The 24,088-nt window shown below is 35.0% G+C and overlaps 4 protein-coding genes across 6 annotated transcripts in view; 2 read left to right on the top strand and 2 right to left on the bottom strand.

Moving 5' to 3' along the window:
* Positions 1 to 74: 74 nt before the first annotated feature.
* On the top strand, positions 75 to 3,110 carry LOC100633307 (ATP-dependent DNA helicase PIF1-like). Its single transcript, XM_003387986.2, has 6 exons — positions 75 to 246; positions 617 to 1,533; positions 1,580 to 1,686; positions 1,746 to 1,992; positions 2,542 to 2,623; positions 2,711 to 3,110. Exons 1-6 carry the CDS (start codon positions 81 to 83, stop codon positions 3,061 to 3,063), a joined length of 1,872 nt encoding a protein of 623 aa, XP_003388034.1. The 5' UTR covers positions 75 to 80; the 3' UTR covers positions 3,064 to 3,110.
* Positions 3,111 to 8,588: 5,478 nt separating this feature from the next.
* Positions 8,589 to 19,451, bottom strand: LOC109583443 (F-box/WD repeat-containing protein 8-like). 2 transcript variants are annotated; one of them, XM_019998795.1, is made up of 13 exons: positions 18,985 to 19,451; positions 18,654 to 18,758; positions 18,119 to 18,283; positions 17,750 to 17,841; positions 17,286 to 17,413; positions 17,111 to 17,233; positions 12,521 to 12,723; positions 12,130 to 12,261; positions 11,956 to 12,083; positions 10,886 to 10,993; positions 9,781 to 9,846; positions 9,206 to 9,307; positions 8,589 to 8,870 (listed from the first exon to the last, which is right to left on the bottom strand). In XM_019998795.1, the coding sequence occupies exons 1-13, from the start codon at positions 19,420 to 19,422 to the stop codon at positions 8,720 to 8,722; spliced, it is 1,941 nt and encodes a 646-aa protein (XP_019854354.1). In that variant the 5' UTR covers positions 19,423 to 19,451; the 3' UTR covers positions 8,589 to 8,719. The 2 variants fall into 2 exon arrangements, with proteins under 2 accessions (XP_019854354.1, XP_019854353.1); XM_019998794.1 differs by having other exon boundaries at positions 18,654 to 18,935; positions 18,985 to 19,024.
* A 57-nt stretch (positions 19,452 to 19,508) lies between these two features.
* Positions 19,509 to 21,681, bottom strand: LOC109583448 (uncharacterized). The gene is made up of 2 exons (XM_019998802.1): positions 21,457 to 21,681; positions 19,509 to 21,376 (listed from the first exon to the last, which is right to left on the bottom strand). Exons 1-2 carry the CDS (start codon positions 21,572 to 21,574, stop codon positions 19,662 to 19,664), a joined length of 1,833 nt encoding a protein of 610 aa, XP_019854361.1. The 5' UTR covers positions 21,575 to 21,681; the 3' UTR covers positions 19,509 to 19,661.
* Positions 21,682 to 23,442: 1,761 nt separating this feature from the next.
* LOC109583449 (uncharacterized) overlaps positions 23,443 to 24,088 on the top strand; it is a 2,007-nt gene continuing 1,361 nt past the window's right edge. Inside the window, exon 1 of one of the 2 annotated variants that reach the window (XM_019998804.1) lies at positions 23,443 to 23,927. In XM_019998804.1, the coding sequence (XP_019854363.1) occupies positions 23,517 to 23,927 (411 nt within the window). In that variant the 5' untranslated portion in view covers positions 23,443 to 23,516. Of the gene's footprint in view, positions 24,082 to 24,088 lie in introns of both variants that reach the window. The other variant, XM_019998803.1, reaches the window with a different exon arrangement.

The raw sequence follows: 24,088 nt of genomic DNA, 5'->3' as shown, positions 1-24,088 counted from the left end.
AACAAATATTTGACCCCTCCTATTTTAATAATGGACATTCAAATTCAAATTTTTGAATTTTAAAATCTTACCGTCATAGAATGGAGTCTTCAGAGAACGTTCTGAGCTGTACTTGCCGAATAGAGACGGTAGACAGGAGTGGAGCGTTATTGAAGACCCAGACACTAACTAAGGCTGAACTTATAATCGGTAGGAACCAGTTTCAAGACGTCGTACTGAAAGTCTCCTACCCTGAAGGGAAACAAGGTCAGCTGTGGTATAAAGTACCATGAAATTTTAGGGGGTTGATCTATTTATTTGATTTTATTATTTTTGTTGTGACCGGCCCACTTGTAAATGCATGTCGAGAGTTTGCGGATGCACTTCACTCAACAGTTTAGCAGCCTGGGTAGCCCATGTTTCCACCTCATTAAAGTAATCAATCCACACTGAAAATAAATTTGATAAATGGGGCATTTTGATAGCCATTTACTATGCACATGCATCATGGTAAACAGCCAAATTGAAATGTGCCATCTAAAAGAACAATTTAGTATAAATACTGTTAATTGCATGAACTCAAATTTACTATGATTGTATAGAAGGCAGTTAAAATTATAAAATTAATAAAATTTAGGCCCATATACTATCAAAGATTATAAGATACACAAAAGATTTGTGCAAGAAGGCAAAGCTACTATAAGTCTACAGACACAGCAGATTCACTTAATGGTATCGAACTGTCCGACAGAACTATTAAAAGTGTTTCTGAAGTGTCTTCTTTTGAAGCTAACAGCTCGTGGGGCTCTACAAGGATCACGCCAACACTTATCAGGTGATGTATCAACCGAATTTGAAACAATCAGCCCACTCAATATGAGAGATTTAGAGCAAGCAAAGCAGAATGTTGGGGGTGAACACAATAAGGAGAACAATGTCAGTTTGACACCTAAACGTACTCTACCTCTCAGCAAGTCTCTGAAAAGAAAGTTATGCGAATTAAAAGTTGAGCCTAACAGTTCGAAAGATCCAACAGCTCCTCCTCTGGCTAAGAAACCATTGCTACTAAAGACAAGCTGTTCTTCTCTCTCGGAGGATCAGTTACAAGTCATCAATGTCATAAAGAATGGCGATAGTGTATTCATTACTGGGAGTGCTGGGACAGGGAAGTCATACCTGCTCCAGCGTATCATTGGTATGCTTCCACCTGATACAACCTATTGCACTGCTAGTACTGGAGCTGCTGCTTGTATCATTGGAGGCACTACACTTCATTCTTTTGCAGGGATCAATACAGACGCAGCTCCATTAAAGCAGTGTGTTAGCATGGCAATGAGAGAGCATAAAGCAGTACACTGGAAGAGATGCAAGGTGCTACTGATCGACGAAATATCAATGGTTGATGGAGAGTTCTTTGATAAACTGGAGGCTGTAGCCAGAGCCGTTAGGAAGAGTAAGAAACCTTTTGGTGGGATACAGCTAGTGCTGTGTGGTGACTTCTTACAGCTCCCACCAGTTTGCAAAGATGGGAAGAAAAGATTATTTTGTTTTCAAGTAAGAAATTGAAAATTTTTTGAAGTTATGATGCTTTATTTTTAAGGCTGAGAGTTGGAGAAAATGTGTCAATCGAACCATTGAGCTGAATGATGTGTACAGACAGAAAGACAGGGAGTTTATTGCTATTTTGCAGAACATAAGAATAGGAAGGTACAATAGCACTCATTCACTATCAATGATATTTGTATTCAATACTTTATGTATTTCAGATGTCCACCAGCTATCACTAAACTCTTAAAAAATACTGAAAACCAGCTAATAGAGAAAGGAGGAATACGTGCTACTAAGTTATATACACACACTAACGAAGTGGAGAGCACTAATCAAACAGAATTGAATGCACTTGCCGGTGAGGGTAGAAGATTTGATGCGACTGATAACCAACCAAACTGCATGCAACAGCTTAATGCTCTCTGTCTTGTACCACATACTCTTGTATTGAAGATTGGAGCTCAGGTATGTGAATAATGATTTAATAGTGTAGCTTATAAATTTAGCTTACATGCATGTCATCTACTGTAAAACTACAAATTTTAGCGTGCTACTTATTTTAGTGATATTAGCGAAGAGCCTAAACACGCTAAATTTAATATTCGCTAATAAAAACACCTGGTCACGTGATCACAAAATGTCGCTGATACCATAGGTACAGTATCTATGCTGATACTATACTAGTAGATGGCTCTCTTCTGCTCGGTTGGCAACACTACCAGAGGAAGGAGAACCCAGTGGAACAACAGCAGCAGCTAACAGAAAAGTGGGAAAGGTTTAATGATACGCCAAATTTAATAGTCGCTAATTTGACATTTAAGCATAAACGCTAAATAAAATAGCCGCTAATATTAATAGGTTTACAGTATTTCATGTATTTTTATATGCATCAAAAGGTTATTTTAATTAATAATGTCATGTTGCTTATTGTACAGCTAGCATAGATTTGTTTAATACACGTAGTACAATACAATTTCTTGGTAATGACTTTTTAATTGATATTTTCTGTTGCAGGTAATGTTAGCAAAGAACATTGATGTGTCAAGAAGTTTAGTTAATGGAGCAAGGGGTATTGTGACTTCCTTTACAGATCAAGGTATGAATACAAAACAAACCATTCATACACTATTATACTACTGAGCCTTATAACTCAAACTATGATTCTGCTTTATCATTATTATAGGATTTCCAGTCGTCCAGTTCACAACAGGACTCAAAGAAACCATTGGATTTGAAAAGTGGACCTTCCATACTGGAGGAGGCTATGCCCTCAGTCGTAAGCAGCTACCACTCAAGCTAGCATGGGCCATGTCTATACATAAGAGTCAGGGAATGACATTGGACTGTGTAGAAATATCCCTAGGTGGGGTCTTTGAGACTGGACAAGCTTATGTTGCTCTCTCGCGTGCTAAGAGTTTGAAGACTCTTCGTGTCAAAGGATTTGACCCATCACGTGTACAAGCAAATAAAGACGTACTGGAATACTATAGGAATATCAGACGTATCAAAAGAGCTACTCATTGTGGACCTGTATGATATATTTTGTGATCAATCCATATTGTCATATCTTGATAAATTTTTAATTCAATTACTATATCAATATTAATTTTTTGATACATGAATTTTCGCTTTGATACCATTACATGCTTTGATTGACATGACCTGTGTTAATGAGTGTAGTAAAAACACTAACATAGATTTGAATATTTGCCAATACTTATTGTATAATTTTGGACGTCATTAGTCAGTCTCTTTTTACAAATTATAATAGGATTGAGGAATAAACAGTAAACAACCAACAATATTTCTTGGGTAATCAAATGCACAGGTCATGTAATAGTATCAGATCATGTTGATTACCTTAATCTCAATCTGAACAGTAGCAGTATTGGTACATGTAATTAATAATCAATAATTTAAGTAGTCAGTAGTCTACAGTGACAACAGTGATCAACATGCTTTGATGCTATTAGATGGCCTGTGCATTATTGATTAATGAGTGAGTAAAGATCTAATGAGCCACTAGTCTAGACTGCGTTCTTTAAATAAATTAGGTACATGTACAGCATCATTACTGACGTCACTAGTCAGGCTCTTCTGAATATTATAAAAGGAGTGAGGAGTAAACAGTAAACAATCATAACAAAGAGGATAATAATGCTCTCTCTTATACTAGCTATTGCTTGTCTCCCTCAGTTTATCAGTAGTTCTAATCTTGCTCTTACATTTGATGCTGCTAACAGTACCTGTACTGCAGCCTGTACTACCTGCAGTGATACCAGTAGCACTAATACCAATCATTACAACACTGATAATGGACTATTGAATGAACTACTCAATGTTACCAGGAACAATGGTCAAGATATTCAAGAAATAAAACAGAAAATGGACGGTATCATTTCTTCTCTCTCCCATATCAAGGAGACTGCTACCACTAATGCTGGAGCTATCAATGATATACTGCTACTAGTGGAAGACCTTATCATGTTACACAATGACTCATCTTCCTTCTCTCCTATCCCTACTTCTTGTCAAGAGATTAAGAACAAACAACCAAACAGTCCTTCTGGTGTATACCTACTTGGAACTAATGGTGGAACTAAATATGTTTACTGTAATATGGAGGAGCTGTGTGGTTCAGGAGGAGGATGGACAAGACTAGCATACCTGGATATGACTGATGCTACAGAGAACTGTCCTTCTGGGTTTAAACTGTACCAGTCAGGAGGAGTTAGAGCTTGTGGTAGAACAGCATCAAGTGGAGGCAGTTGTGTATCAGTTCAGTTTCCATCTAATGGTATCAGTTACTCTCAAGTGTGTGGTAGAGTAGTGGGATATCAGTATGCATCAACTGATGCTGTTGATTCTACAATTGGTACTAGTGCTCACAATGATATCAATTCTTATTATGTTGATGGTGTTAGTATCACTCGTGGGTCTCCTCGTCAACATATCTGGACACTAATGACTGGACTGCATGAAGCTAGTTATTATTATCTAGTAAATAATGGTCACTATAACTGTCCTTGTTCTCAAGGTAGTCCTCAAAACTCAACTCTTCAGTCTTTCATTGGTAATGACTACTTCTGTGAATCTGGTAATCCTGCTACTGATGGTTCTATTCAATTCGTACTCTATGCATCTGATCCATTGTGGGATGGTAAAGGATGTGGTAGTCTTGAAAATCCTTGTTGTGCAGCTCCTGGTCTTCCATGGTTCAATAAGATACTAAACACTACCACTACTGACTACCTTGAGCTGAGGGTGTGTAGCGACCAAACTGCTGACAATGAAGACACTCCTATCAGCCTTTATGAAATTTATGTCAAATGAATAAAGACTTATGTTTGCTGTTCTATTATTTTTTACACTTCATTAGTAGCCTTTAGCCTTGTACCCATCCACATGCAAGTGTGAATAGCTTTTTTGAGACTATCACTATTTAACTATCAGTAATATCTGTCTTAGTATTTATGTTAATTTATATTTCTTAGAAAACTATTAGCTTCAATCCTTGTCTATTACATTAATACAATTATAAACCTTGTTGTATTGTTGTGAACTTGTAGTTTGCATTTGAAATAACAGCCTTGATGAAAATTCTAAGACAATTAAGCACATTGTTGGAAAATTGGTATATTGCATGGCTACATTTTATGTTTTGTAATAAGCTCTTAATCTTTTAATTTTGAGGAGATTAAATTTTATGCTTTATGCATGCATATGCATTTTGCACATGTGCAGTGAGTATTTCTGAAGTACTCATTTTTGTGGGTAAGAAATTACTCACAAAATTTGTTAAATTAAATATCTGACAAATTATATATACCTGTATTACACAGTTTAAAATTACAGCCTCTTAAACTGCAGGTTATTTTGTATGGTGTGTTTATATTTATATTGGTGTGAAATAAATTGTATTTAAAGCAAAAGTTACCGTGCTCGTTGAAAGTATCAATTGTATTATTTTTAATTATTGTACCATGTGTTTAATGCTTGTTTTAATAATTTGTAGTCACCCAAAGATGAATTATGTCTTGCACTGTACCTGCATGGCACCAAGTTTTCTATTCATGATCAGTTGAATTCATCACTATGCTTCACCTGATGCAGTATATCCAGGCAGACATCAAGGTGGAACATATGGTTGTGTCATTGATATCAATCATAATGATATCAGTTCTTATTGTGCTGATAGTGTCAGTTTTATTTGTGGGCCTCCTTGTCAACATTTCAGGACACTAATGGCTAGATTAAATGAAGCTAATACTGTTTTTCTGTTTTAATGGTTTTTTTGAAGCCTCTTCGCATCAAAGGATTTGACCCATCACGTGTACAAGCAAATAAAGATGTGCTGGAATATTATAGGAATATCAGACGTATCAAAAGAGCTACTCATTGTGGACCTGTATGATATACTCTGTGATCATGTATTTTTGATACATGTATTTCCTTTGATACCATTACATGCTTTGATACCACTACATGACCTGTGTTAATGAGTGTAGTAAAAACACTGTTATAGAGTACGTTCTTTAAATATTTGCGAATACATAGCGTATAATCTCTGACGTCACTAGTCAGGCTCTTCTAAATATTATAAAAGGAGTGAGGAGTAAACAGTAAACAATCATTACGAAGAGGATAATAATGCTCTCTCTTCTTATACTAGCTATTGCTTGTCTCCCTCAGTTTATCAGTAGTTCTAATCTTGCTCTTACATTTGATGCTGCTAACAGTACCTGTACTGCAGCCTGTACTACCTGCAATGATACCAGTAATACTGATACCAATCAATACAACACTGATGATGGACTGCTCAATGTTACCAGGAACAATGGTCAAGATATTCAAGAAATAAAACAGAAAATGGATGGTATCATTTCTTCTCTCTCTCATATCAAGGAGACTGCTACCTCTAATGCTGGAGCTATCAATGATATACTGCTACTAGTGGAAGATCTTATCATGTTACACAATGACTCATCTTCCTTCTCTCCTATCCCTACTTCTTGTCAAGAGATTAAGAACAAACAACCAAACAGTCCTTCTGGTATGTATCTACTGGCAACTAATGATGGAACTCAATATGTTTACTGTAATATGGAGGAGCTCTGTGGTTCAGGAGGAGGATGGACCAGGATAGGCTATCTTGATACATCTGATGCCACTCAAAGCTGCCCTGGAAATTTAGCTACACTAACTTACCAAGGTGTAAGGTACTGTAGGAGACCAGGTTCTAAAGGGAGCTGCAGTTCCGTGTCATTCTGGCCAAATGGGGTCAATTATACTCAGATATGTGGCAGAATCACAGCTTTTCAATATGGAAACACAGATGCAAACCATCATCCAGTAGATCTTAACTCTATATATGTTGATGGCATTAGTATCACACGTGGATCTCCTCGAAAACATGTTTGGACATTAATGTCAGCACTATTTGATAATATTCTTTATGGCGTTGACATTTGTCCTTGCTATGTAGGCAGTACTGTTGCCAAGCAGTCTTTCATTGGCGATGATTATTATTGTGAATCTGGCAATCCTGACAGTTATTATCAATCAGGTGTCATGTATCCCAATGATCCACTATGGGATGGAAAGCAATGTACTCCACTCGAAAGCCCATGCTGCACCAATCCTAACCTCCCATGGTTCCATAAGACTCTACCAAACAGTACAAGCGATTTTATTGAAATGAGGCTCTGTGGAGACGAGGCGCCATATGCTGAGGATACTCCAATATCATTTTATGAAATATACATAAAGTGAAAGTTGAACTTCATGACACCTTTTCATTAGTTTTGCTGCTAATTTTTGCTGTTTTATTTCTCAATGTTGTCTATTCTTTATTATTTTTGCCTGCTTGTATAAGTTTTTTGCCTAACAAAACAAGGTTTTAAACCATGCATATACATATTAAGGGATTAAGCAAATCATAGTTTACCATACTGGAGGAGGCAATGCCCTCAGTCGTAAGCAGCTACCACTCAAGCTAGCATGGGCCATGTCTATACATAAGAGTCAGGGCATGACATTGGACTGTGTAGAAATATCCCTAGGTGGGGTCTTTGAGACTGGACAAGCTTATGTTGCTCTCTCGCGTGCTAAGACTTTGACACGGAAAGACTTTCCGTGTCAAAGGGTTTGATCCGTCACGTGTACAAGCAAATAAAGATGTGCTGGAATACTATAGGAATATCAGACGCATCAAAAGAGCTACTCATTGTGGACCTGTATGATATATTTTGTTATCAATTTATGTTGTTATATTGGTTATAATTATTTTTTATTTAATTAATAATCAATATTGATAGCAAGGACGTTATTTTTAGCACAAATTTATGGGCAATAGGCTTGTAAACTCACATGCTTGTTAAAATTAACTAAAGTGTGTTCACATTGACACATTTGTCTGAGTTAACAATAATGTTAACATAGTTACATGTGGGGCATTTCGGGTTATTTTGGAGTCATTTTTGGGAAAAAAAATTGCTCACTATACGGTAGCTCAAAACTTTTAAGTTGGAATCAGTTCAAACTTTATTAATCACTTTGTAATGGTTGTTTACTGTTTACTCCTCACTCTTTTCTGATTCATGTACTTTGCTTTGATACCATTACATGCTTTGATACTACTACATGACCTGTGTTAATGAGTGTAGTAAAAACACTGTCATAGAGTATGTTCTTTGAATATTTGCGAATACATAGTGTATAATCTCTGACGTCACTAGTCAGGCTCTTCTGAATATTATAAAAGGAGTGAGGAGTAAACAGTAAACAATCATTACAAAGAGGATAACAATGCTCTCTCTTCTTATACTAGCTATTGCTTGTCTGTCATCAGCCCATATTGTCATATCTGATATAATTTTATTTCAATTATATTAAATTTTATTGATAGCAAGAATGCTATACATACATGCATGTACTAGATTATTTACAAAAATATTAGCTGAGGTTTTAATATATATATATATACTGATGAACATTTTGATAGATATTGTGTATGTGTTAAGTTAGTTTTTTATAGTTAGTTAAACATAGGTAGGTAGTTGATTTGAAAATAACTAAAATTTAATGGTATTTCAATATATGCAGGTACTCTACAGAAGGTATGCAAATTAATAGTGCCAGATTATTTACAAAAATATTAGCTGGGGCTTTAATACATAAGTCAGATCTATTATTATTGAATTATATCATAAGGGTATAAAAGGTTTAGATTATAAAATGATGCTGATGGTTCATCGTAAGATGAGGAACAGATTGAGGGCAGCTTTTTAGCATAATCAGACAAATCAGCTGAAAAATCATACATTCTGACAGCACCACACTGCCTATGAAAAAAAGAATTTTATAATAAGCATGTACTATAGTATGAGATTACATCTATAAGAGTAATTAGGGCATAATGCTGACAAATCATCTTTTTATCAGGAGAAAATGAGGCAGTTGCAGGGTTTCCTATGTTCCTATGTTGTGTATAAAGTTAGAGCTCATTCCAATCAAATTTAGATTTTTTATGAATTTTTAAAGTTACTCAAAATTAGGCCAAAGTCCCTTTGTGCACTAAAAAAACTTACCCATTATTCAAAAATTCCTGCCTACATTATTACTGTACATTTAGAGTAAAAACTACAAAAGTTAATAAACTTTACTGATAAAGACTAACCTTGAATGTTGTGGGCTCCCATTAGTATTGAGAGGTTGAACTGAAGGAATGTGTGCAACAATAAGATACTCATTATCAACCTCACAGAGCGAAACAGAGTGTCTATTAAAAATAAACTAATCACTAAAAAATAATAGAGTTATGTTATTTTTAGTTGTATTTTGTGTTCTATTTGGTTTATTTTTTGTGCCAATGGTTTCTGTGTCATACATGTACATGTACACATACAACATGTAGATTTAAATTGGAATTTCTTATACCTGTATCTCTAAAACATGTACCGTATACGTTCAAATTTTCGAGGGTTCAAAATTTCGTGTTTTCAATGAAAATTGCTCAAAAGTTAATATTCGTGTGAGCTAATTTTCGTGTTCTGGCCATAGTCCACATACAATAGAATGGCATTAGAGGTGGTTTAAATTTCGTGGATTTAAGGTGAGCACGAAAATAATGAAATTTAATACACCTCAAAAATTAAGATGTGTACAGTACATATGTAAAACATGTGCATGTACATGTACTCATTTATTATTACATGTACATGTACAGTACATGTATATGTTACGCTAATGTACCTGTCATGTCCTCTCCACAGTTCTTGTCCTATTCTTAAATCCCATACAGCAACAGTGCCATCACGACTATTATAATAAGATTAATATTATAATTTAATATTCAGAATATTGCTATAGCTGTATAGGTACTACTAATGGTATAAAAATAAATTTATGACACCCGGAAATTTTTTTCAACAAAAAATACCGTATAATGCTTTAATTTGGCAGAGTTTTATTTTGGCGATTGGCGGTTTGCAAGCAGAATCGCCAATATTAAAACCGCCAATCATTAATGCGCATGCTTAGTAATGCACGTGTACACAAAAATTGCCAAATTAAAAACTGCCAATTACAATTTTACATCAAAATCGCCAAAATAAAGCACCGCCAAAATAAAGCGTTGTACAGTAATTGCACAGCAGACAATTTTCAAGAGCTGCAAATTTCATGGATTTCAAAATTAAAATAAATTAATAATTATAATCAGTACAAGATGGTAATACTAAATATGCAAAATATCAAATTTGTGAAACAGTACAAAATAATTCCTAAAATATATTATACCGTAGATCGGGAAATTTTTGTGTTAAAAATAATTGGTATGAAATTTTTTCAAGGTGTTTTATTTTCGTTGGTTGACCCATCCACGAAATTTTTTTAACACAAAAAATTTTGGATGCGTTATAAACGGGACACGTGGCTACTAACTCTTGACAATGGTGGACTGCTATTTGATGGAAGTTGCTCGTGACAGCACTGAAACTGACAAGGAGCCTCTTGGGTGAGGGCTTCAGGCCTTCATTGGGCTTTAAGAAGAGCCTCGTGCCAGCTGTGCATGCACTACTGCACGTTAGAATAGACTAATTTCGGTAATCTAATTATTCACTGTAGAAAATATTTCGTGTGTCAAAATTTTGTGGGTCACTTCAAACACGAAAATACTTTAACAACGAAAATTTCCCGATCTACGGTACTTATAGGTAAATTTGTGACACTTATAATAAATGCTATAAATATTGTATTGTAAAGTAATAAAGATAAAAGGGCCATGGTTGCCTTACATGTAAGCTGAATGGTGCATAATAAGTGTATTGGTTATTATATGTGTATAGTTTAATTTTACCTTCCACTAACTACTTTCCAATCTTCAAGCTGGAGACACACTACTGGTGAGGACATGCCAAATAAACTAGTGACAGGATAATTACTACTGCCATCATACAAGTTCAACCTATGAGAAAATACAAAAATAATAACATAACACATTTTAAAATGAGGTAATTTTGAAAGTGCCCTGTACTGTAGGTTATATAGCCCATGGTTTTTTTATGGCTAAAAAATCACCCTCAATTTTTATTACTTACATTTTCTGATGCATATTGACATCCTTATGCTATGTAAAAAATTTGAGCTGATTCCGAGTTAAATTTTTTGAGTTATAGCCATTTTAAAACGAACCAATTTCTGAAAAATACCAATTTCTGAAAAATACCCTGTACTATAGCCCATGGTTTTTTCTGAAAAGTGGCTAAAAAATCACCCTCACTTTTTATCACGATTTCTGATGCATATTAACGTCCTTATGCTATGTAGAAAGTTTGAGCTGATTCTGAGCTAATTTTTTTGAGTTATAGCCATTTAAAAAACAGACCAATTTCTGAAAAATACCCTGTACTATAGCCCATGTTTTTTTCTGAAAAGTGGCTAAAAAATCACCCTAATTTTTATCACATTTTTTGATGCATATTAACGTCCTTTGCTATGTAGAATGTTTGAGCTGATTCCGAGTTAAATTTTTTGAGTTATAGTCATTTTAAAAAACGGACCAATTTCTGAAAAATGCCATGTACTATAGCCCATGGTTTTTCCAAAAAATGGCTCAAAAATCACTTCCAATTTTTATTACATTTTCTGATGCATATTGACGTCCTTATGCTATGTAGAAAGTTTGAGCTGACTCTGAGTTAATTTTCTAAAGTTATGGGCAATTTAAAAACAGCCAAGAAACTACACATACACATGTACATGTCAGCATTATGCCAAAATCCCATAGAAAACCCTGTTGTCACTACATCAAGGATCTACTGCATCTAAACATGTACATGTACAATACTTTGCTTGCTTAGGATTGCCCCTTAATGTTTTAGTACAGCTACTAGTTCTATCGATACTATTAGCATAGTTTAACATTACTTTTTGTCTTCTCCTCCTGATATCAGTCTATTATTCTGACCTCTGTCAAATGATAAGGAGCAGATCCTTCCAGAGTGCCCACGATAGCTTTCTTTATTGACGCCAGAAATAATATCAAAGAGACGAACCTGAATAAAACAAAAAGGGTCCAATATTAAGTAGAGACACTAATACTTCATGATAGCCATAATGTATAGAGCCACAAGCAACTGTTGAGGATTGATGGGAGTAAGTAAAACAGTTCACAAAACAAGGTGAGTCTTCCCCAAGGAAATGAGTAGCAGTAATGAATGACTCTAATGGAGACTGTAAAGGAAGCAAATGATACTTAGAAATATTAATGATTCATGAAAATTTAAAGTATACATGTACTCATTGGCTATAGTCTGCAGGATATCACAACACTTCCATGCTAACTAGCTGTGAATGCTAATACATGTATAAAGAGGAAAGTTGAAATCATGCTTGCTTTTTAGTTGGGACTTGGGGGATATTTTAATTACAATTATACAAAATAATTATTAATGAATGGTGCATGTAAAGGTACTATACACAATGTGTTTACCTGTAACACCAAATGTGAATGAGTTGAATACAACAATAGAAACGGACTATTTTCTTTGTCTGATAAAACGAGTGACACTTTATTGATGTGGAAATTATTAAGCTGAGCAGAACTAGGAAGTTGTACTGCTGATTTATACCAATCACTTAATGAAGAGTCTTTATTAATGAGGAGGGTAAGGGATGAGAAGGAATCATTACCACCTATCAAAAGGAAATGAGATACTGTATATCAATTATTATCAATTTTATTAAACATACATGTACATGTATACCAGTAAATGTTACTAATATTGATCTATTAATAAATGCTAAATGAATGTATATACTATAAATTACTATTACTGCGACACTAGATTTTTTGATTGCATGTACTTTTACAGACCAGTAAAACATTTAATAACAACTGATAGAATTTAACAATAAAAACCAGTAATGAAAAAAAGAGCATAAAGAGTGTTCTGCATCACTCCACTGTGTGTATTACATTATGTACAAATGGCACAATGCTACATGTACATTGTACATGCAAGTGTCATGAACAATTAACTTTTATTCAATAAATCTGTGAACTATAATAACGTCGTTTACAAATTTAGCAAATGTAATGTGATCCATGTCACTCCTCCTCACAGTAATTGTCTTACAAGCAAAATCAACTTACACTGAGCTAGCCCTGTTATACAAAAAAATCTAGCCTAGTTTGGCTATAGCATATCGATTGTGCTGATAGGTTTAGAGCATAGGTATTTTACCATTTTTGGGTATTTTAGTTACTTGCAGACAGTTGTTATTCTAGTATTACTATTCCAGTTCCAGTGTATTAGACATACTCAATTACTCATAAACCAAACTTTTCCCAAAAGTCAATGCATATCACAATGGGTTGGCCAGCTGTTAATATATCTGTGAACCAAAAATTTTGCTAATACTAGTAGCCAGTCTTTGCTAATACTAGTAGCCAGTCTAGGCTACTCTTATTACCATAATACATTATGTATATAGTTGACGCTTAAATAGCTCCATGCCTGAAATTGATACTCAAATTAAATTTGACTGTTTTGTTAAATTAGCTCTTGGCTAATGATTATTTGAGCTAGCAGATCTAGTTTACAACTATAAGTGATCATGCATGCCTTACATGTAGTTTGAAATTTTAAGTGTGATGTACAATAATGCCAAGAAAAAGCCTCTAATAATTTGTTTAATACAGATAGACATGCAGACACATCTGGCAAACACATACACAATTAAAAATAACTAAAAATCAATCAAACAAACTAATGAAAAAAACAAACTAATGAACAACAAACTAGTCAAACTACCTAAAACTATATTTAAATTGTTATTGCTCGTGCAATATCTAATAACTTGGCTGCTGCTTCAAAGCTGTAATAACAACTTCAATTTTTTTCTCAATTTCAGTTTTGAAGGCATTAAGTTTAGCTCGTTCATCTCCAATGGCCCCTTCAATTCGAAGCTTCACGACGTCACATTGTTTCTCCAAGACCTTAGCATAGTTTTGTTGTGATATGCCAAGTTGCTGGAATTCAGTAATTTTGTCACTTAGCTCCTGCAGAAGGCTATTTTTGATACGCAATAAGCCCTTCCTTTTCTCCTGAAGCCCTTGTCGTAGTACATTAGCCATTCCTCTCATGTCTTTTGCTTGTCGAAATCTAGACTTCATTTCTTCATCAATGAACTCCCTTTCTTCACTGAATTTTTCAAATATAACTTCATTATGGTAGTGATGACGATAGCTATGACCGCATTTTTTACATGTTCCTGTTTCATCCATGCACGAACAGGTCTTAAAGATTGCTTGGTCATAAGATTTGGCAAGGTTACATGGTATATGGCAATTAGAGTAACATCCTGGTGCACCACAGAGTGTGTTATGACGTTTTTCAGGTGTTTTAACTGGTTTGATGACCTCCACTTTTCTTGTTGTCTTAAAATCTGTATAAAGGCTCTCTGTCCTCAACGCAGCATCAACTTCTTCTTCTTGAATTTTGATTTGTTTTTCTAAATCTGTTTGCTCATCATAAGAAGCGAGAATTTTGATAACATCTTTTTCTATCTCTTGCTTTTTTTCAAAAAGCTCTATGAAATGAAAAGTATGAACATCCTTAAAATCTTTGATCGTGTCACGCATCAATTGAAGGCTTGCAGCTGTGTCTGAGAATGACTTTTCTAAGCTCCTGGCAATCTGATCATTTGAAAGCTGTGTGGCCTTTTGTTTGGCCTTCTCAATCCTGCAGTAAGGGTTTTCGATGTAAAAATGATGATGAACTTTTTTGTCAAAGAGACTTTCTAATTCATGCAGATCAAAATTGCAATCAAGAGGATCTGCAGTGTTTGTGAAGACTACAATGATGTTGTCAAAAACTTCTTTGGGCAGAATTGTGCTGATTTCACTTAAGACATATTTGAGACTAGCACTCATTCGAGCTTGGCGACCATTGACAACAAGGCAAACACAATTGATATAGTCTTCTTTCTTCAATGCGTCGATAATTTTTTGGACATTTTCTTTATCTTTTTCCAGCCCCCTTGAATCTCCAAACCCAGGCGTATCAATTACTGTGATCTTCAAATCACATATTTCAGCTTTGTAATGCTTAGCGTCACTTGTTTTACTCTCCATTTGGTGCGAGGATGAATTTTCAATTTTCAAGTCATGGTACTGCTGGATCTGACTAAGTTTGCCTCCATCAACGCGCGCTCCCAACTCCTCAATTAGATTGCTGTTACAGAGAAGGTTTAAAAACGAAGTTTTTCCAGAACCAGTTTCACCAATCAGTAGCATTCTAAACTTATGTCGCCAAAACATTGATTTAATCTTGGCGAAGTAGCCTTTTGCTTCCTCTGCAACAACACTACCAGCAGCCACGACCGACCTACCAACAGTAGACAACACAGTAGCCATTCTTTTCTCTTCGTGGTGCGGACTAAAACAGTGTACGCTCAGTCTACTATGCATGGTTCCTACATAGATGCGTATATATACATATACACTATCATACAGGTGCGTCATAATTACTTCCGTATAGTAACCAGGATATTGGAATGGTTTGGATGGTTAATTTTATTTTATTAATAACTATCCAGGATTCAGCTAATGAAGTAGTTTAGTACTGGTGGTCAACCTGGGATGTGCCCAGTAGTTAGTACCCAGTAGTCTCCTGCGCCGACTCCTCGAAACTAGTGCCAGGCAGCTAGCATAAAAATAGAATGTATAAAAAATAAATAAGTCAAAGTTAAATTACCAGTAGTAATTTGGGTGAAAATTCGAGGTAGGAGGAGGGACAAAACATTGAGAGCAAGGGCAATGTAGATGGGTCAAAGTGTTGTATGAAGTGAGACCAATAAAATTGTTTGATACACTTAATTATGGTGGTTAAAGGTATTCAGTTCTGGGTCAAAGGAGGACAGCATATTCCATAATCTTGGCAAAGGTTGAAATAAAAATGTCTCATTTAATTACTGATTGGAAGACAGATTGTGTTGTAATCTAAGTTTAGTAGAGGAATGGGTATAGGCTAGAAGTGGAGAAGGTAACATAATCCACTGAAAGAATAGTGAGAAGAGTGAGAGGGGGAGTGAAGTGATTTTAGGAAGAATGTGATATCTGCTATCTCAAAAGCCATATATAGATAGGGAAAGTAGATCAAGGGTAATCAGACGTGATTTATAGTCAGAGGTGTATAGTCATGCATTAAAATATACTGTGGCCATTTAAATTATACTCCAGCATTACAACATGTTTGATAAAATGAGGCCCTATATAATAGAACAATATATAACTGACTGGACCATAACAAATACAACTGTTTCTTGATGTGAACAGGAAGAGTTGAGGAGAAAGTCCTAAATATGAGACCTATGCTTTAGATGTTATAAAGATAATGTGATCCTCCCAAGATAAAGTTGATGAGAGAATAACACCAATTAAGGTCTCAATGAATAATAACTGTAGGAATCAGTTTATTGTTAAGATAATAGGAAGGAGACTGAGCCTGTGTTTTAGCACTCAAAAACCTCGGTGACATTCTGAGTCATTGAAGTGCATTCCGTTAATCAAACTCCACTGACATAAAGCATCAAGGTTGCATTGGAAAGTGACAGAAGAGAGTAAGGAAATGGCATGAATGCATTTAGTGTCATCAGCAAAAAAGTAGATGAGAAAAAAGGAAAAGAAATGAGAAGGAATTATTACCACTTATTAAAAAGTAAAGTGCATACTGGGTATTAATTTTATTAAAAAATGAATCTATAAATGGATGTATAAATTACTATTATTGCTATTTGCTACACTAAATTTTTGATTTTTTTGTACTTTTACAGATGGTGAAGCATTTCATAACAACTGATAGAAGTCATCAGGAAAAACCAGTCATGGAAAGAGCATTATCATAAGAACTCCCCTGTGTGTATTATATCATGCACAAACCAAACAATTATAATTAATTTACCAAACAATTATCATTCATTCAACAAATCTGTGAACTATAATAACGTCATTGACACACATACTAAATTTAACCAGATTCACGTCACTCCTCTTTATAGTAATTACAATGTATCTTACCTGAAGCAAAAGCAACAGCATAGTGCCCGCCATTAGTTGCCATATCAAGAGAATGAATTCTTTCATTTACTTTACAAGTATAATTTACTTTAGAATCCTCTAAACTAAACAAGGTACAATTTCCTGACAATTAATAAATTAAAAAATTATTAATTAGAAAAGTACATGTGTTTACCATTAGCGTCACAATGACATCCCATTGAGTTACAGAGAGCAGAACATGTGGGAGTGGCTCTAGTGGGAGGGGCTAATACTGACTCCTTAGTTGATAGGGACCACAAATGACATACACCAGTACTGTAACTGGAAACAAAGAATAAGCAATAATATATTGTATGTATTCAAAATGTAAAGAAAAACTATCAAAACATAAAATTAATTTTGTTAAAAAGTATTACGTTTTGGCAAAATTATTTCTTTGTCCAGAAATCTCAAAGTCAAAATTTTGGCAATTTTTCAAACTTTACTCTGCCTTAATCTTTCAGCAGCTACAATGTATTTCATTAAATGCTACACAAAAGAATAGTACATTCTAGTTGTACTGTACATGTACACATGTATATGTACATGTATGGGTAAGACGCTAGTGTGAATAGTACAATAATTGTAATAACATGTAATACATGCACTCATTCTTACCAGGCCAGCACTTCTCTATTATGATAAGTAGCAGTGCATAAAGATCCTATAGAGCTGGTTGGCTTATGTACTGTCACTGTACACACTCTTTCCTAATAATTACAATTGAGAAAGGGACAGAGGGAGGAAAGTAAGAGCATTCACAAAAATGGACAAGTGTGGGGCCATACAATGTACATGTATGAATTTCTTAAAGTTACTCAAAAATGGGTCAAAGCCACTGTACTATAGCACAGGGTTTACTAGACTAACACTATAGAGCCTGGGATACCCTGAGCATAATGAAACTGTAACGTAATGAAACTGTAATCATACATGTGCATGTACATGTATAATTAATTATCATAACTAATAATTACTAGTGCTTACCATCCAGTTCTGTTGTACTTGCTTCCTATGTAATATCAGCTCCTTTACTACCGTCTTCCAATGAATGACCTGATCCTTTACTAGCTCTGTACTGTATCCCATTCTCCTACAAACTGCTATCCATAATAAATTATCTTCTGCCAGTGCAGCCCAGCTACGACTCACCTACATTATGTACCACAACACTGCATTAAACATTAGCCTATTCTAACATGGAGATAATTTACTATAACTGTATAGTGGGTTTCTTTTTTCAGGTTGAATTTTTCTGAGAAATTCAATTTTGTAGGCTTTATTGTTGTTTTTTTTTTTGATAGGACCATGCTCATCTACTCAATGTCTTTTTTTGTAAATAATTTTTGTTCTTGTAGCTTAGAAAATAAAAAGAATAAATGTTTGGTTGAACAAAAGAAACCTACTATATGATACTCAATAAATCACTAAACTAAAAATTTAATACATTGTATTTCAAGTACTATACACAGTAGTATATTATACAGTAAGCACAATTAAAGTATCATTATTTGTAACTCACTTGAGCACAGTGGCATAAATCGACGACAGATAAATAATTAAATATCAGGAGAGCAAGCTCTCTTGGAAGTTGTACTTCAAAGAAAGGAACTGTGTTCATTTCATCCTACATGAATTTAAAAATTGCACATGTACCGTACATGCACAGGACAAATGATGATTAATTGAATCATTTTTATTCAAGCTCAGTACAATAAGTGTAGTACTAATAAGTACCGGTACATGGATTAAATTTAACATCCAACTATTTCTCCGTCCATTTCTGTGGAGATTCTAATGGATGCTGGTTAAATTATAACAATTTTTTCGTACTCACTAAACTAATTACTTACCAAATCTGTTATTAATGTGTCAATTAAACTGTTCTGTGACTTTATCTTAATAGTAGATGAAGATGAATGAACTTGGGAATGCACACCGCCAGCCTTGCTAAATGTAGCTGAACTACCAGTAGGCAACGTCCCTCCAGCTGGTAAAACAAACAAAGAAGGTCCTCCTATCACAGCAGACGAGGTAGAGCTTTCATGAGAAGAGGCGTTAAAATTAACTCTATTTAGTTCAACAACAGTGTCATCCGAGGTGTCATCACAGCTTGCGGGCATTTGACAATAATGCTTCCTAGCTGGCTCTTCTATCGCCTCATCCTTCGCACCCTCCTTTGCTCCAGTATTTAGATCTAACTGAGCTCGCTTCGCCTTCAGTTCAGTCTTCCATTCACTCAGAAACTGATCCAAGACTTCTGTGCTTTCCGAGGTACTTTCGGAATCCATTTTATTGTTGGGAGGTGGTGTCTGTATTGGACTGCACTGCCCACATTAAATTAAAGGAATTTAATTTTTGTTTAAAAAAATACTTTATTTGCTAAATTGAACAAAAACTACTCTAGCTGATACAAAATGCTACTCTAGTCAAAACTAATAAAAATAAAAGCCTATAAATTTACAAACAACAATTGTCCTTGTCCTTGTCCTTTAAAATTTGAGCCCACTTAACTGCAATAGCAATAGAACTAGTTGCATGCAAGGTAGCTACCAGCACTCACTGCACTACAACCAGCAGTAGCAGCAGAGCAAGCTGGTGCAGTTACTCCCCATGTAAAGAATGTACTGACCCAACACCCAGCAGCTCCAGTATAACACACTCCTGTGCCAATCTTGCTACCAGTACATGCATCCTCAACTTCAACCTTCCCAATAGCTTTTGAGGATACCTTATCAGTGCAAACTAGCTCAGTATCAGGAGATTTAGAAGAAGGGCACACACGAGTGAGTGTGTGCACGTAATTAGCAGAGCTACATGTAACTTCCATACTGAAACCAAGTTGATCGGAGAATATTATAGCTTCTGGCATTTCCATCACTTTGTAGCTGAGTTTGGTTTGAGAGCACGTTTTATCCAGTACTTCTATTGAGGTAGTGGTCAGCTGGGCAGTCTGAGTGCATCGCTTGTCACCAATGTCTACAAGTACCTCTAGCAGGTCTTTCTTCTTTATCTCAATGACAGGTGGATCAGTGGCAGTAATACTTTTCTTTGTGCTGCTCTGGAGGTCTGCTTCAATCTTTGCTTCATTATTAAGTTCCTCGTATTGTGATGCAAGTATTTCCCGTTCATTTTGTTTCACATTGTAATACGAACGAATGATCCACTTGTTCATTATAACCTTAACCAACAGGTTGTCAATTTTCTTTTCTCTTGGTGCTATGGCAAAAGCGTACGATCCAGAAGCCCTCTCATTGCAGCTGCTAAATTTTATAGCACCAGTGAATGTTTTGCCATCTTGAAATGAAGAGAAAGATTTCCTTATTAAGTAATTGTGTGCAACAATAATAGCATCATAAGCTAGCAGTGCATGCTTTGTTAGTGGTAGTCCTTTGGAACAGAGGTAATGGCGCAATTTGTGTTCTTCTTTCTTTGTATCAGACTCACTGTCATAATTTCCAGCAAAACTAAGTCCAAAGATGTCAACATTTTGTGGCGTTTCAATTTTTGAGAGAGTGAGGGAGTCAGAGAGAAGCCAGAGATGACGTAGTAGATTAGGATTTTTAGCTGCAGTTTGAATTATACCCTCAACTTCACCGTATCCAGAAAAGACTATCATTGACCTCTCATGCCTTGCTAATGAAGCATTAAGGTGATTCACTAACTGCCCAAAATGTGAACTTGTCAAGACTTGATCAGTGTCATAAAAAATAGGATTGAGGACTTTAAAGCCATCTTTGTTTTCAAATTTTTGATGTACATCATTGAAAAGTCCTTTTCCGTGAGCATCGTTACGTAGTACCATTTGAATTGGAAGCTCTCTTGCATTCTTTGTCTTAGCATCAAATGCCAAGTCAAAAAGTACTTGAGCATAGCCACGGTCATCCATAGAAAGTCTATAGAGTTGTTTGTATTTGCAGAGATTAGTGGCAGTGCTGGTTGGACTGATCAGTATGGCATCTTTTGCATACATTGAGGCATGTTTTGCAACAGCTTCAGCCTCAGCACTGGTGACAAGACCAATGAATACCCTTACTCCTTCTTCATACATCTCCTTGAAACCTTGCACAGCTGAAGCAGGATTTGAATGAGTATTATAGCTCCTAACTCGAGGTGCTCTGCAGGATCCCTTACAAGAGCGGCTTAAGTCTTGAGAAGACTTCATGAAACTTGCTCGAACAATCCTGCCAACATGACTGGCATGTCCTGATAAAGGAACTAAAGCTCCAACAGTGAGGTCATCACCTAAAAAAGAATAGATACGACACAAATCACAATAATTTTATTAAATAGCATGTAAAACATTCTAAGGGCCCAGTGCATACCCATAATATCACTAAAGAAGTCTTCACTCTCTTCCACTCTATAGCCTTCATATCCAAACTGAGCACAGCTAGCATAAGTCAGTGCAATGAAAAATATGGCAACAGAAAAATACTTCATTTTGTAAATCTGATTGCTTGCCACAAACTGTCGAGCAGCCTCTTTTTATATAAATCTGGATCAGATATGAATGTAAATAAATGATACAATTATACAAACATGTGTAGCCTTATGCTAATTTTCATTTTAATACTAAATAATAATATTAATTAAATTATAGCTTATATTTCTAAAAATAAGCGCATCCCATTGGTACAAGAAATCATGTTTTGCATGATTTCTTGTAACCAACCGAGGCATTGGTTATCAGTTATCACATAAACACTGTTAGTACAATTTCACTTTCGACATGGTTATCATACAGTTGTTTTAAAATAAATGCATAAATTACAAAATGTTTGTTATGCTACATGCATCACACTTTCTATTTATCACAGATTGCAAGATGTTTGTTATGACTAAAATGCAAAAGTTTCTATTTATAAAATTATTACTGTTGGCACAAGAAATCATATTTTGCTTTTAATAATCACAGTTTAAGAAATTGATAATAATGAGCCTGTATATATCACACTCTTTCTTGTCAGTACTAATCTGTTTTGGCAATGACCAAGATATCTCCAGTATTTTTGATAAGGCAAATACGTCTCTAAATTGTAGCTTTATCATTGTCAAAACTTTCTTTTTAGAATTAATAAATGTGCAACTTCTTGCATCAAATCAACAGGAAGCATTAAAAATCATTAACAGTTTTTATTTACAAAAAGGGGCTAGAGTACATATTGAAGAGCAACAAGTAGTGTAATGATACAGTCAGTGTTATTTTGGGAAAAAAATTGAATTTAATTCCGACAAATAATTTTCCAGTCATGGGCATTATAAAATTAGCCAATTATAGTTTACTACTGGAATATCTTTTCTAAGCACCATTAGCAAAGTTAACATTACCTTTCGTCTTCTCCTCCTGATATCAGTCAATCATTCTGACCTCTGTCAAATTATAAGGAGCAGATCTTTTTAAGGTTTCTTGAATAGCTTTCATTAGTGACACCAGAAATAAAATCAAAGAGATGGACTTGGATGAAGACGATGAAGAGCCTTCATTAACAATCAACCTATCAAAAATATATTCATTCAAATGGAAAATTGTCTCCTATTCATTTTTTTGAAACACCATGGACTAGCCCATGCATGGTCTTTGCCCAAGTTTTATGCATAAATTTTAAAAATTCATTAAAAATCTAATTCTAATTTAAACTTTCTACACAACATAAAAACACTTATATGTATCAAAAAATTTACAAAATGGGAAACTTCTACTTAGCCATTTTTGCTAAAATTTGGTCTGAGACAATTTGCTATAGTACAGGGACTTTGGTCCAATTTTTGAGCGTTTAAAAATTCATTAAAAATTCAACTTTGATTGAAATCAACTCAAACTTTCTACGCAACATAAACACTTATATGTATCAGAAAAATTATAAAAACAGCAAATTTTCATCTAGCCATTTTTGGCAAAATTTGGCTTACAGGAGCTTTGGCCCAATTTTTGAGCAACTTTAAAAATTCTTTTAAAATGGAAATTTGATCAAAATCAGCTCAAAATTTCTGCACAACAGAAAAACATTTATACGTGTTACAATAAATTATATATTAAAAAAAAAACTGTCTGCTATATAGTTATTTTTTATTAAATACCTTGTACTATACATGTATGTATATATAGATCTAGCCCATGGTCTTTTAAAAATCCAATTATTGATCAAATGCAACCCAAATACAGTACAGTATAGCTGCTCATCATCATCAAACCAGTGATGCAGTTTCATCCATTTTGATTCTGGGCGTTGTCAGCATACTCAGCAAATTACTACAGTCCACAGTAATCACACAAAAAATCCAATGAATTTACTTTCATCAGCAATGATTCTTATTGAAAGCGTTCAGTGGAGTAAACAAGTAGACTACACGCCCCTGGCCCAGTCTACTTAAAAGTATCAGGATGAATGTAGATGAGGATAAAACCAATCTTTATGAAGTCAATGAGCTAACTGAGTACAATGGAAGTGGATTCTCAAACCTTCCTGAGTATACTCAAAAGGAGAGAAATGATTCTAACAAATGGAAATTGCTCCTCGTTTGCCTACTCGTTGCCATTCTCTTCATTAACATCATCATATTTCTCATGACAGCTGTGAACCTGTATTATGCTAGTACTGCAGTACCTGCAGCCTGTCAGACTCAGAACAGCTCCACTGCTGCCTCCACTGGATCTCTTACAAGCAGTGAGGGTCCTCTCAACAACTGCAGCATTGTGAATAGCACATGGACAGACAACTTGATGAGGTACAACATGGCAATGGAAAATAACGTCAACCGCCTTATTAATGCAACACTCAGCAATGCTCGAAAAATCGACGATATTGCCATGTCTACGGATCAGCAAAGCTCTGTTGTTGAGAACAATACGTACACTCTTGATGATATCTTGAATATAACCAATGATGCAACAAGAATGCTCACTGGGATAATCCATTCATTAGCGACTCACGACAGCACTCTGATATCTACTTC

This window comes from Amphimedon queenslandica, unplaced genomic scaffold (assembly GCF_000090795.2).
Source record: "Amphimedon queenslandica unplaced genomic scaffold, v1.1 AMPQUscaffold_13305, whole genome shotgun sequence".
Taxonomy (NCBI): domain Eukaryota; kingdom Metazoa; phylum Porifera; class Demospongiae; order Haplosclerida; family Niphatidae; genus Amphimedon; species Amphimedon queenslandica.
Note: the sequence above shows the minus strand (reverse complement) of the source record. Positions and strands in the feature narration are given on the sequence as shown.